Raw genomic sequence first — 13009 nt, 5'->3', positions numbered from 1 at the left:
ATTGTTGAAACCGTCATGGCGCTTTATACAGAGGCGGGTTTGGAAACATCATTTCTGGCCGTTTGGACGGCGGGTTTAGCCTTAGTAAATCCAGTGATGGCTAAACTGCCGCCAAACCCGCCGAAAGTCGGCGGGTTTACAAACATGCCTGTTAGTAAATCTAGCCCTAAGTCTATATATCTTCTGTATACCCTTATCTGTGAGAAGAAAAACAAGATAGTTATCTTAAAACAGCAAACAGAACAAAAATTTTCATTCTTTACCATCGGCTAGCGATTAGGAGAGCAAACATTTGACAACATAAAACAAAACAAGCAAAAATAACAACAATTACCTTTTAAAATCAGTTTATTTCTTCTAAAAGTACACATTACTACTTACCACAGATTATTACTTGCCTTGCCTGGTCCTAATTTCCTAGCCTTGGCTCTAATATTTTCTTTACAATCTTTCCTCAAATGTCCCTTCTTAAGACAGTTAAAACACTTCAAAGATTTCTGTTTCTTGCGTCCCTTTATAGTGGTTTTTATAATTCTGAGGTTGTGGATGTAGTTTTTCTAACGCCTGGATACGCAACATCATTAACCTATCACTCTGTGCTTTTTCCTTTTTACATATATTATCATGTTCTATAGCATGCTCTCTAATATCATTTACCGTGAGACCTCTCCAATTAGGAAAATAGGTTTTTATCCAGGTCCTTAGATCCTCCCGGAGGCCGTCCATTAGTACTGCAACAGCTACCTTTCTGTAAAGTGGATTCACCCTTATATCCAATATTCCTGTGTACTTAATCATGGCCGCTAGAGCCCTTGAAAAATAATCAGTTGTATTCTCATTACCTTTTTGTTTGATGGCATATATTTTGCCCCATTCCATAGTCACTGGAAAATATATGGCCAACTCTGTGATTATACGTCCAATATTATCCTGATTGTCATCCTCAGTTAAGGGTTTATCCTTCTCCAACCTACAACCCTTAATGAACTTTTGTACATCAGTATCGAGAGGAAGACAAGCTCTAAACAACACTCGCCAATCTTTATTAGTAGGCTCATGTGCATTACCTAAATGTCTAATAAATTTCTGACACTTGGCCAAATCTTTTCTAGGATCAGGGAAATCAGACATAATTGTAAATAGTTCCGTCTTAGTCCATGGAAAATACATGGCTACCTGTTTCATGGGAACTACACCATCTCTGTCCGCTTTCCCATTGGGAACTGCTGTTGTGCGGACAGGATATAAGCCTACCAAATCACTATGTTCTGAACTAGTTGCTGGAATCGCTGTTGCAGTACAATGAATGTCTCCCCCTTTGATAACCTTTACATTATTCTCACCAATTTCAGCTACTGCCCCTGCTGGTGGAACCATTCCTTTTCCTTGTCCGTGTATGTTACTGGCATGGGCAATGGCTGAAATGACTGTGGGTACATTTTCTTCCTTTAAAACATTACTTAAGACATTATACAAGTTACTAGTTACAGTTTTCACATTTTTGGTACTATCCGCCCCGACCGAATTTGTCGGGGGCGTGTTTGCGCTCAGTTTGCCACGCTTTGCAACGCACACTTCCGTAATACTTGTTTCCGGTACGCTTACTTCCGCTGACCACGCGCTCCCGTGTCACGTGTACCCTTCTTGTTGCCACAAATTTAAACAGTCATCATGTTCAATTCTCGTTTTTGTTGATTTAATCAACCACACTTTATCTCTAACATTATTTAACACCTCTGAGTCAAGACTACCTATGTTTGGGAAAGGTTTCACACACTCCCGGGTCATCTTGACCCATTTGTCGCAGTATGCCGTTGCATACGCACCGTATTTATTATAGATAACATACTTTGCAGAACCAACCGGCCATTCATTAGGCAGCACAACATGAACTATCTCTAGCGTTTGCTTCGCATCCATTATGAAAACAACCTATTTCTCAACGCTACACAAAAAATACTTTTACCTGTTCTCCTTTCAAACAGAGCTTACTAGAGATTTTTTTTTATTCGTGGACGTTTTCAACAGGCATGTCCCCTTAAAGATATCAATGCCCTTCCTAGTTTGAGTACTTTACCACTGTTAGCAACCGATATCAATCAAGAATATCAGTGGTTGCAGCGTATTTCCTCCCACATCTCCCAAGTCGCAATCACGGCTGCACTAAATCAACCATGCGGTCCGACCGCACCGCTTACGGATACTAACTATCTGTAAGCTTTGCGATTAATATTTGGGAATGCCGCGAAAACCTGCTATTTTCGTTTTGAGTATGCTATGCATGCTCTGTGGTGTGTCTTTATCACCTGCTTTTTGTTAGAACAGAACACCACTCACACAAAGGTTTCTTTATATCCTGCTCAGCCCTAGAACAGAACCTTTGTTGTCAGGTCACCTTTTTTACCATGCCCCGTCAGACACACCTGAACAAAAGCGCTATCAATTTTAAATAGTTCCACACTGCCCTCCCAATACTTAATCAAGGCCCTGCCATGCGGTCAAACCGCACTGCTCAGAGATACTAGTTATCTGTGAACATTGTGATTGGCGGTGCAAAAATTTTGGGAGGTGTGGTCATGCATTTGGGGGCGTGGCAAACGTGCCATTGGGGCGTGGCTAACATAAAAACCACTAGGCTCTCAATTCGCCGGAGCGTCACATATGTTCAAGCACTCCTGACTTTCAGGACATCTACCACCACAGTGTAGTATACAAACAATGCAGTGTGTACACAAACAGTTCAGTCTTGGCCTACACCTTACATTGGGCACAACATTCACCAAAAATTGGTATTGTCCCTACTAGAATCACAACATTTCACACACTGTGCTGCTCTCTCCTACCTGTTCTTCTCACTTTCTCCACCTGTGGCTGCTGGTTTCTTTAGTTGTGGCTTGTCCGGATCCAGGAATGTTGAAGGACCTATTTTGAAAAAAAAATGGCTACATTTAGAAAATTACAGCCAGCCCCGGCCTTAAATCAATAGCACTCACGATTAATAATTAGGCCTTCCTCCAGCCCCAACATTAAAATAATAGTGTTCACATTTAATAAATAAACCTATTTCACTTCCTGCAAACAGCCCCAGCAATACCTATTTCCCGCAACCATCACTGCCATTAAATAATTCATAGTCACATTTAATAAATAGACCTCATTCTCCCTAAACTCACCCCAAGATTCAATAGCCCCCAAACCACCCCATCTTAAATTAATAGTCCCTACTATTAAATTGCCTCACCATCACCCTACAAACAAAATAGCGCCCATTAATTAGCCGCCACCTACCTCACACACACTACATTGCAACAAGCCCCCTGTGCCATCACACACATTACTGTGCCCCTTCATCACAACTACACTGTACCCCCTTATGCTCACACTGCGACCTCCATGCTGCTTTTCCCCCTTCTTTTTTACTTTGTGCCTCTCTCCCACTTTTTTTATTCCTCTGTTCCTCTCTCCCACTTTTTGTCCTCCTCTGTTCCTCTCTCCCACTTTTTTTCCTCCTCTGTTCCTCTCTCCCACTTTTTTTCCCTCCTCTGTTCCTCTCTCCCCAATTTTTTTTTATTCCTCTGTGGCTCTCTCCTTTTTTGTCCTCCTCTGTTCCTCTCTCCCACTTTTTTCCCTCCTCTGTTCCTCTCTCCCCAAATTTTTTTTTATTCCCCTGTGGCTCTCTCCTTTTTTTCCTCCTCTGTTCCTCTCTCCCACTTTTTTTTTATTCCCCTGTGGCTCTCTCCTTTTTTTCCTCCTCTGTTCCTCTCTCCCACTTTTTTTTTTATTACTCTGTGGCTCTCTCCTTTTTTTCCTCCTCTGTTCCTCTCTCCCACTTTTTTTTTATTCCCCTGTGGCTCTCTCCTTTTTTTCCTCCTCTGTTCCTCTCTCCCACTTTTTTTTTTATTACTCTGTGGCTCTCTCCTTTTTTTCCTCCTCTGTTTCTCTGTCCCCTTTCTTTATAGTACTGTCCCTCCCTGTTTTCCTCCCCTAGCCTCTCCGTTTCTTTACTTACCTTTTGTCAACTTCTTTCTTTTCTTTTCTGCTCTTCTGTCTTCTTTCTTCATGCTGGCTGTGGCGCTCCTCACTGACTGACAGGCGTGACTTGATGACGTCACGCCCGGCAGTCAGTGTGAATGGAGGAGAGGAGGGACACGGCGCCGCGCGATCACGTGGCTATTTTTTTTATTATTATTTATTTTTTCTTACAGCTCCCAAGAAACCCAAGACCCCCCCCCCCCCCCCCCGCGAAAAAAAAAAAAAAAGTTAAAAAAAAAATACCGCAAGAGAGAAAAATAAAATAAGAAAATAAATAAATTTTATTAGCAGCGAGGGCCCGGGCCCCCTGGCATGGCCGGGCCCGGGTAAACTGTACCCGCTCCCCCCCCCCTCTCGGCGGCCCTGCGTGTAAAAACCTATAGTTGCCTATAGTTACCAGTATATTTTTGCCTTTATGTATTCATTCACATACACACACATAACCTTTGTTTTCTGTACAGAAAATAAATTTCCCAAACAATGGCACTATCTTTTCAGAGATTTTACCAAGTGATTACACTATGCATAGCTAACAGACTATGATCATGACTGTTTACACACGTGGCAACAATACCGGAAGTTCATACACGCTAAACAGGAAGCACACATACACTAGTCAATGCAGTACCCTTTAAAACGCAAAACGACAATAAAAATAAACATTTTTCTTTCTTGTCCCTAGATTCAAATTAGCGTTCCTTCAGTCTATGCAACAACAGACATTCGGTTTCGCAATACAAAGTGAACCACAGGTCTTAAACACATTGCGTTCTTTCCTGTTATGTGACGCGTCTGTCAATCCACCCTTTGTTGAGGAACCGAATACCGTAAGCGTTGCATACCTGCCGATAACGTAACACCTAAACTCACGAGCCCCCAATTATTAAAGTAATTCTATTGTTTTAAAATAAGCATTGCCCAATCAATTGTATGTGTTTCCAAAGCACAAGGTGGTTTATTTTAGCAGATGTAAATAGTCAACAATTCAATACATGATTATATTATGATAAAGTACAGTACAGCACAGCCAATACCAAAAGATAAGTACATACCAATGCTATCGCATGCGCTCGCTGCGCACCCACGGGACCTGGTGGACAGTATATATGTTAGAATACTGTGTCAGAGTTGACTGAGAGCCAAAGGGTGTGCAGCTATGATTATATACAGTACAGTGTTACACTTGAACAATAGAGATGACGTAGATTGTTTCTATAGGTCCAGACGTTGTGTGGGTCCAGGGTAAACAGATCATAGGCTGATTCAATCTAATGAATCCAAAGGTGGGGGTCGTCTATCCAGGGGGGTCTGCTCCTTTCATAGCCAGCATCATACAAAGGTGTATTCCCTAATATCAATAACTAAAGTATGCAATGTGTGATCTCTTCGCCGACTGCACCGGACAGCTGCTGATGAATAGGGTTTCAGTATGATACCAGACATGCCACCTTTCCCACAACCTGAACCTTGAGTATCACTGAAGTGTACATATAATATATATATATATATATATATATATATATATATATATATATATATATATATATATATATAAATGCTTAGTGGCGTCTGTGTGTAAAAAAAAAAAAGTTGCGGCGCCACCTGCTGGGCAGAGTTATACACTGACCTACTAAATTCTTAGTGTGTGTGGGGAAAAAAAAATCAAAAAGGGCTGAAATTTGGTATAAATAACTAAATGTTGTAATGCGAGTGTGTGCGTGCGTATGTTACAGTGCGATCGCATCACGCCACGTGTTACGTGGCGTACTCTTCGCAATTGCACGGCAAACCAATATTAAACCAATACTTTCGTTCATCCAATTATACGACTTTGACTATATGTGTGTGTGTGTGTGTGTGTGTGTGTGTGTGAGGACACCTAGCACACCAGTAAGAGACCTTATTGAGATTATATATTTGTACATGGGTTTACAGTTCATGTTATATACACTTGGATAGTGGAACAAATAGAGCACATATAGAAAGTTTATTACTGATTCTCTATGAAGTGATCATTGTATCTAAGTGTGCTTATGTTGTACTTTTACACAACATCATATGTTTAAATATGCACAAACACAAAAGGCATCACAGTTGGTGGAACTATCAGCACATTTTCGAAGGACGGTGGTGAGTGTGAACACACTTCCAAATTTGCACGACATTGTTAAATTATTGTTGGTGAGTTTTAGGAAGTTTATAAAACAAAATCTACCGATACAAAGTGCTTTGCTACAATATATGATTGTGCGAGTGCAGATGTTGTTGCAATACTTTATCTGAAGTTCAGAAATTGCAGTCATGTAAGATTTATTATTAAAATCTAGTGATTATCATTATAAATAAGTATGAGTCATCAACCTATAGGAAGCTTGTATTGCCTGTTGTTCTCCGATTCCCTGTACTTTCAAGTGTCAATCTAGCATCTCTCTCATCTATAAAAGTTATGTGGAACAATAGCATCACCGTGTGGTCAGTATTGATAGCTGCCTGTGTTTTTCCTTTTCAGATACATCGTCATTTTTAGGTCTGGTAGCATGTATAATACTTTATACTGTAACCAATTTTAATTCGAGAGCCTGCCTGTAATCGGATTAATGCAGATTTATCTAGTAAGCAAAAATTACACGCATTTGAAAGAGCCAATGAAATGTGTTTAAGTCAATCAATTTTGAATGGCTGGCCCTCGAAATCTAAGGGGAAAGAGCAGCTTCTCGTCACTCCTTTATACACAGCACAAAGGCTCTTCTCGGAGCCACCTAATCCTCTCTCTACAGCAAGCGAGACCCCATCTCACTGCTTTCTACTACACGAAGCCGCTGATATATGTGGTTGAAAGGATCCATGGAGCAGTTCCAATGAGAATAAAGGCTACGTGCATAATTTAGAGCTGAAAATGTGTATGAAACGGGACAGCTAAATTGTGGGAAACCGTATCTGGCTCAAAAGTAGAACTACCAGGGAACCTTTGATTACCCAGATAAAACGAATAGTAATGTGTATAGAGCTCTAGTAAGAAAACGTGGGTGGCTCTGAAAAGAGCCTTTGTGTTGTGGGGGTGTCAGTGGGGAGTAAATCACTTGCTCTTAGCTGCCTTGTGGCTCTCGGTCTTCTTGGGCAGCAGCACGGCCTGGATGTTGGGCAGGACGCCTCCCTGGGCGATCGTCACCCCACCGAGCAGCTTGTTTAGCTCTTCATCGTTGCGCACAGCCAGCTGCAGGTGGCGGGGGATGATACGGGTCTTCTTGTTATCACGGGCGGCATTTCCAGCCAACTCCAGAATCTCAGCCGTCAGGTACTCGAGCACGGCGGCCAGATAGACAGGAGCTCCGGCTCCCACACGATGAGCATAGTTCCCCTTCCTCAAAAGACGGTGAACACGGCCAACAGGAAACTGAAGACCGGCCCGAGATGAGCGAGTCTTGGCCTTAGCCCGGGTCTTACCGCCTTGTTTGCCTCTACCAGACATGTTATGCTCAGGTTAATTCAATACACACGAGTAGCAAACTCCGCCTTCATTCCTTTATTTATATGTTCGAAAAACAAACGACTGCATCTGTGATTGGTCCGTTTTCAGACTGGCCAGTGACAAAAATGTTCGGGCACTCACCAATCAGCACAGGGAGAAGGGGTATAGCTTTTCTAAAGATCCCGTGACAGAACTAACCAATAGCGCCTAGAGCTGAAGATAAGGTTAATTTACATAGACTGCCTATAAATACAGCGATTGTGGGCGGTGCTAGTAATAGTTTCTTTACACTCTGTCGAGATCTTGTTATTGCAATGCCTGAACCAGCCAAGTCTGCACCTGCGGCCAAAAAGGGCTCCAAGAAAGCCGTGACCAAGACCCAGAAGAAAGATGGGAAGAAGCGTAGAAAGACCAGGAAGGAGAGTTATGCTATCTACGTGTACAAGGTGCTGAAGCAGGTCCACCCTGATACCGGCATCTCCTCCAAGGCCATGGGTATCATGAACTCCTTTGTTAATGACATTTTTGAGCGCATCGCAGGCGAAGCCTCCCGCCTGGCTCACTACAACAAGCGCTCCACCATCACCTCCCGGGAGATCCAGACCGCTGTGCGTCTACTGCTGCCCGGTGAGCTGGCAAAGCACGCCGTGTCTGAGGGCACCAAGGCCGTCACCAAGTACACCAGCGCCAAGTAATCTGCAATCTCTGTTCTAAGATAACACAAAGGCTCTTTTAAGAGCCACCCAAATCTTCTCAATCGAGGCTATGACATTTGCTAGATCCCGCATGTTCTTTGTGGTGTTTTGTATCTCCGCGAAACCATCACATTTCAAGCTACTCGTTCTTGCAATACCCCACATATTGTTCCTTACGCTTTAATCACTGCCTAGCATTTCCCTTCAGATCATGTAAGGGCCGATATTTGTAACGCTGTGCAGCCCAAGGTCTTTTAATAACGTGAATAACAGGTCTTGAGTAATAGATGTTCTAAAACTGCCATGCGTAGAATCTAGATGAAATAAGTGGTATATGGGGGTATGTTTGTGCTCTAGGACATGGACATACTACAACTCTTTGAAGATTGAGTGGGTGGCTCTCAAAAGAGCCTTTTTGTTTTTCAACATGGCAAAGAAATTGGCCTCCGAAACCGTACATAGTGGAGACCTAAGCGATTGAAAAAGGGGCTTTCCCAGCTTTCTCGTATCTAATGGATGCATCACTCGCCGCCCATATAGACTCTTGAATAGAGAAAACTTGGTGGACTCCTGAGATACCTCGTTAAATGTAAAGAGGAGCTGTTGCAGGGTCTTCTCCCAGTCTCCTCCCTCCGTGCTGACATATGTGCAGAGAAAATGTTTAACGCACCATTGCAACACTCACATTACCAATTAGTTCGTGGATAGGGGGATGGTACGCTAGGGTCTTACCACAAGATTTTCCCTGTAGAGTCTTTATAATTTCCCCAGGATACGTATTTCTCAATTCCTGTGGGAAACCCACCCTGAAAGAACCACTGCTTCTGGATACGAGGTGGTAATCAATATTTTTTCATTTTGGCTGGTATGGGGCAGGAAGAATATAATGTCTTTCTCAATCGATGCTATGACACCTTTTGTATTATTACCCCGTTTATTATGTTGCTTTGTATTTTTTGAAAGTCTCCTGGTTACGTTTCCCTGTACTCGTCCCCCAACATGTAAACCCGTTCCACAGCTGGGATTTACGCTCATTTGACTACACGTTGTAAAAGCATAGATTAGTGGTCTTCGCCTACTTTATACAATGGTTGAGACGGATGTCTGCGGTGTAACTCCCGCACTCAGAACAGGCTGCGAGTGATGGTGTCACTATTCACTCATGTATTGGATCTACGTGTAACAAAGCCGTGGGGTGATATGCTGTAGTATCTTAAAATGCTACAGACCTATTCCTCCAGTAATCATGGGCATAATAGTAAACTTACAGCTCTTTGAAGACTGAGTGGGTGGCTCTTAAAAGAGCCTTTGTGTGTAATGGGATACAGAGAAATTAACCTCCAAACCCGTACAGAGTGCGACCCTGACGTTTCAGGGCATACACGACATCCATGGCTGTGACAGTCTTTCTCTTTGCGTGCTCTGTGTAAGTGACGGCATCACGGATCACATTCTCCAGGAAGACCTTCAGGACACCGCGGGTCTCCTCGTAGATGAGCCCAGAGATGCGCTTCACACCTCCCCTACGAGCTAAACGACGGATAGCTGGTTTAGTGATGCCCTGTATGTTATCACGGAGCACCTTCCTGTGCCTCTTAGCACCGCCTTTCCCGAGCCCCTTGCCTCCTTTACCGCGTCCAGACATGATTTGCACTGCTGGCGTTGCCTAATCAACTGATGTGAATTGGTTGTACAGCAAACTTCTTTAATACAGTTAAGTCGGACCTGAAAGGACACAAAGTATAGAGGAAGAAATGGGCGTGTCATTTGATAATTATTGCTACATGTGGCTTTCGTTCCCCTTGCCGATTGGCTGAACGAGCAGCCGTTAAAGATTTTAAAATTCCCGCCGCGTCGCTTATAGTCATTGTAGTGTTTAGCTTATGATCTTATTTAATTTAGTTTCTCATTTTAGCTGAATGGTTATCTGTCTGTTTTTTTCAAGTTGTGTGACGGCATTTTATTATGTAGAAATTACACATTTTAGAGTTTTAATCTGCAATCTATAACACTGGTCGGTTGTTAACATATATTGATGATGAAAGTAATAATATATTTGTAATATAAGGTGGTAGCAGTGTAGTTATCTGTCGTGTTTCAGTTGGATCTAATCTTGTATTCCTTTAAATACCTTTGAATTTACTAGTGACCGGCTCTGTACATTTTTAACTGCAGCCACAAATAAAAACACTAAATATAATATGACTTATTTGAATAATGCATTAGAATGAGGATTTCTGCCTGAAATTGACTTTTTAAAGCGTAGAACCAGCCTAGTGTATGTCAAATGACAGCAACATCTGTAATGATATAAAGATATAAAAAAAAAACAACTGGACTTCAATAGTTATTTTCAAAACACCGCAAGCTCTGGTGAAGTAACGCTCTCATGTGGCGAGAGCAGGATGCTGGGCAGTACTGACTGTGCAGCAATCCCTGTACCCCATATTGAAAGTACCTTGTTTGTAATGTCTAATTTCACGCATTTAGAATTCTTAAATGTGTCCAGGTTGAGACCTTTCTGTGCTTGCTGGCTATCCGGGATTGCCCATTTAGTCCGCAGATGACTGGGAGGTGACCACCACTGTGTTTTAATAAAGGTTATTCCTCCCTTAGTTTCGCCAGTGTATGTGCCACAATGTATTGTTACTAATGTATATTGTATGCTTTATGAGAGCCGACAGAATTAAATATGTTGTGTTGGCACCGGTACCTGGTCTGCAGAAGAACTATAGCCAGTGGTCAACAGATTTCTAATGAGAAGCCCGGACAGCACAGCCTGCTCTAGAGGCGCTAAATACCGGTCAGGCAGCTGACACTAGTCGGGTCAGAGTTCCTTCTAGCCGCCTAGATGCAGCAGGGAGCACGGGGCAGTTAGAGAGCAGCCAGGTGCAGTTTGGTAACAGAAGGTAAGGACAGAATGATTTACTGACATACGAGATCTAAAAGGCATTTCATTCATGTTTGCTGAAAGCGAACACGTTATGTTTATAGACGGGTACCCGGACAGTAAGAGCTGCACGTGGGCTTGTGTTTGCAAGGAACACAAAGAGCAGCGGGATCCAACAAGTGTCATAGCCTCGATTAAGAAGATTTGGGTGGCTCTTTAAAGAGCCTTTGTGGCAACTCGGAAAGGAGGAATTTGCAGATTACTTGGCGCTGGTGTACTTGGTGACGGCCTTAGTGCCCTCAGACACGGCGTGCTTGGCCAGCTCACCGGGCAGCAGTAGACGCACAGCGGTCTGGATCTCCCGGGAGGTGATGGTGGAGCGCTTGTTGTAGTGAGCCAGGCGGGAGGCTTCTCCTGCGATGCGCTCAAAAATGTCATTAACAAAGGAGTTCATGATACCCATGGCCTTGGAGGAGATGCCGGTATCAGGGTGGACCTGCTTCAGCACCTTGTACACGTAGATAGCATAACTCTCCTTCCTGGTCTTTCTACGCTTCTTCCCATCTTTCTTCTGGGTCTTGGTCACGGCTTTCTTGGAGCCCTTTTTGGCCGCAGGAGCAGACTTTGCTGGATCAGGCATTCTTAAAACAAATACTGGTCAGTGAGTCAGCGACTATTACTTGCACCTCCCACAATCGCCCTATTTATAGGCAGGCCATGTAAATAAGACTTATATCCAGCTCTATATGCTATTGGCTAGTCATGTCATGTGATGTGTTTCAATATCATACCCACCTCTATCTTATACGGATTGGTGGATACCTGAACATCAGCTGCATTGGCTAGTCCGAAAACAGACCAATCAGAGATGCAGGAGTTTGTCACTGAAAGGTATAAATAAAAGGATGAGGGAGGAGTTTAATCACAGTAGTTTATTACGAAATACGCAACTGAAAATGTCTGGTAGAGGCAAACAAGGCGGAAAGACCCGGGCTAAGGCCAAGACTCGCTCATCTCGGGCTGGGCTTCAGTTTCCAGTTGGACGTGTTCACCGTCTTTTGAGAAAGGGTAATTATGCCGAGCGTGTGGGAGCCGGAGCTCCTGTCTATCTGGCCGCCGTGCTCGAGTACCTAACGGCTGAGATTCTGGAGTTGGCAGGAAATGCCGCCCGTGATAACAAGAAGACCCGCATCATCCCCCGCCACCTGCAGCTGGCTGTGCGCAACGATGAAGAGCTAAACAAGCTGCTCGGAGGGGTGACGATCGCCCAGGGAGGCGTCCTGCCCAACATCCAGGCCGTGCTGCTGCCCAAGAAGACCGAGAGCCACAAGGCAGCTAAGAGCAAGTGATTTACTCCCCACTGACACCCCCACAACACAAAGGCTCTTTTCAGGGCCACCCACATTTTCTTGCGAGAGCTTTATACATTACTTATTGCTTTATCTGGATAGTCGGAAGCTCACTGACAGTTTTACTATTGAGCTAGACGAGAAACAGCCTTTTCTCCTCAGATTCTGCTGTTCAGTCCTTCAAACTTTCATTTAATATCCCTTGCGTCCTTCAGAACGCCTGCTTTATATTTTGCTTACCACTTAAATCTGAAGCGATAATATTACTATTAGAATTTTACCTACGTAAGACCTGACAGGCTCCCGAATTAAAGTTGAAAGACTAGAAAACCATTTATTGTAAACAATCTTAAAAATTACAATGTATCTGATAAACGGCAGACGTCACTACTGATCACACGGTGGTAGTATTGATTTACACACAGTAATAGTATATAAGAGATACGTTACTACGGTGTATGACACTTGTCAGCACAGTGAATCGGAGACCAATACAAGCTTCCTATGGTGTCGATAACAAATACTTGATGATAATCACTGGATTTAAATAATCTGACATAACCGTCCAATAGGT

The 13009-nt window shown here is 43.2% G+C and overlaps 4 protein-coding genes across 4 annotated transcripts; 2 read left to right on the top strand and 2 right to left on the bottom strand.

The window, feature by feature from the left end:
* Positions 1-7057: 7057 nt before the first annotated feature.
* LOC142150291 (histone H2A type 1-like) lies at positions 7058-7517 on the bottom strand. The gene has a single exon (XM_075205502.1). The coding sequence runs from the start codon at positions 7499-7501 to the stop codon at positions 7109-7111; it is 393 nt and encodes a 130-aa protein (XP_075061603.1). The 5' UTR covers positions 7502-7517; the 3' UTR covers positions 7058-7108.
* A 294-nt stretch (positions 7518-7811) lies between these two features.
* Positions 7812-8249, top strand: LOC142150290 (histone H2B 1.1-like). Its single transcript, XM_075205500.1, has one exon. It carries the CDS (start codon positions 7816-7818, stop codon positions 8194-8196), a length of 381 nt encoding a protein of 126 aa, XP_075061601.1. The 5' UTR covers positions 7812-7815; the 3' UTR covers positions 8197-8249.
* Positions 8250-9529: 1280 nt separating this feature from the next.
* LOC142150871 (histone H4) lies at positions 9530-9841 on the bottom strand. The gene has a single exon (XM_075206044.1). It carries the CDS (start codon positions 9839-9841, stop codon positions 9530-9532), a length of 312 nt encoding a protein of 103 aa, XP_075062145.1.
* A 2186-nt stretch (positions 9842-12027) lies between these two features.
* Positions 12028-12566, top strand: LOC142150289 (histone H2A type 1-like). The gene has a single exon (XM_075205499.1). The coding sequence runs from the start codon at positions 12043-12045 to the stop codon at positions 12433-12435; it is 393 nt and encodes a 130-aa protein (XP_075061600.1). The 5' UTR covers positions 12028-12042; the 3' UTR covers positions 12436-12566.
* Positions 12567-13009: the final 443 nt, after the last annotated feature.

Source organism: Mixophyes fleayi, chromosome 4 (genome assembly GCF_038048845.1).
Source record: "Mixophyes fleayi isolate aMixFle1 chromosome 4, aMixFle1.hap1, whole genome shotgun sequence".
NCBI lineage: Eukaryota > Metazoa > Chordata > Amphibia > Anura > Limnodynastidae > Mixophyes > Mixophyes fleayi.
The sequence above is the reverse complement of the archived record's forward strand: the minus strand, read 5'-3'. Positions and strand labels throughout refer to the sequence as shown.

Excerpts from the sequence above, each read along its gene's own strand:
- LOC142150871 (XM_075206044.1), bottom strand. The coding sequence starts at position 9,841 with ATGTCTGGACGCGGTAAAGGAGGCAAGGGGCTCGGGAAAGGCGGTGCT.
- LOC142150291 (XM_075205502.1), bottom strand. The coding sequence starts at position 7,501 with ATGTCTGGTAGAGGCAAACAAGGCGGTAAGACCCGGGCTAAGGCCAAG.
- LOC142150290 (XM_075205500.1), top strand. The coding sequence starts at position 7,816 with ATGCCTGAACCAGCCAAGTCTGCACCTGCGGCCAAAAAGGGCTCCAAG.
- LOC142150289 (XM_075205499.1), top strand. The coding sequence starts at position 12,043 with ATGTCTGGTAGAGGCAAACAAGGCGGAAAGACCCGGGCTAAGGCCAAG.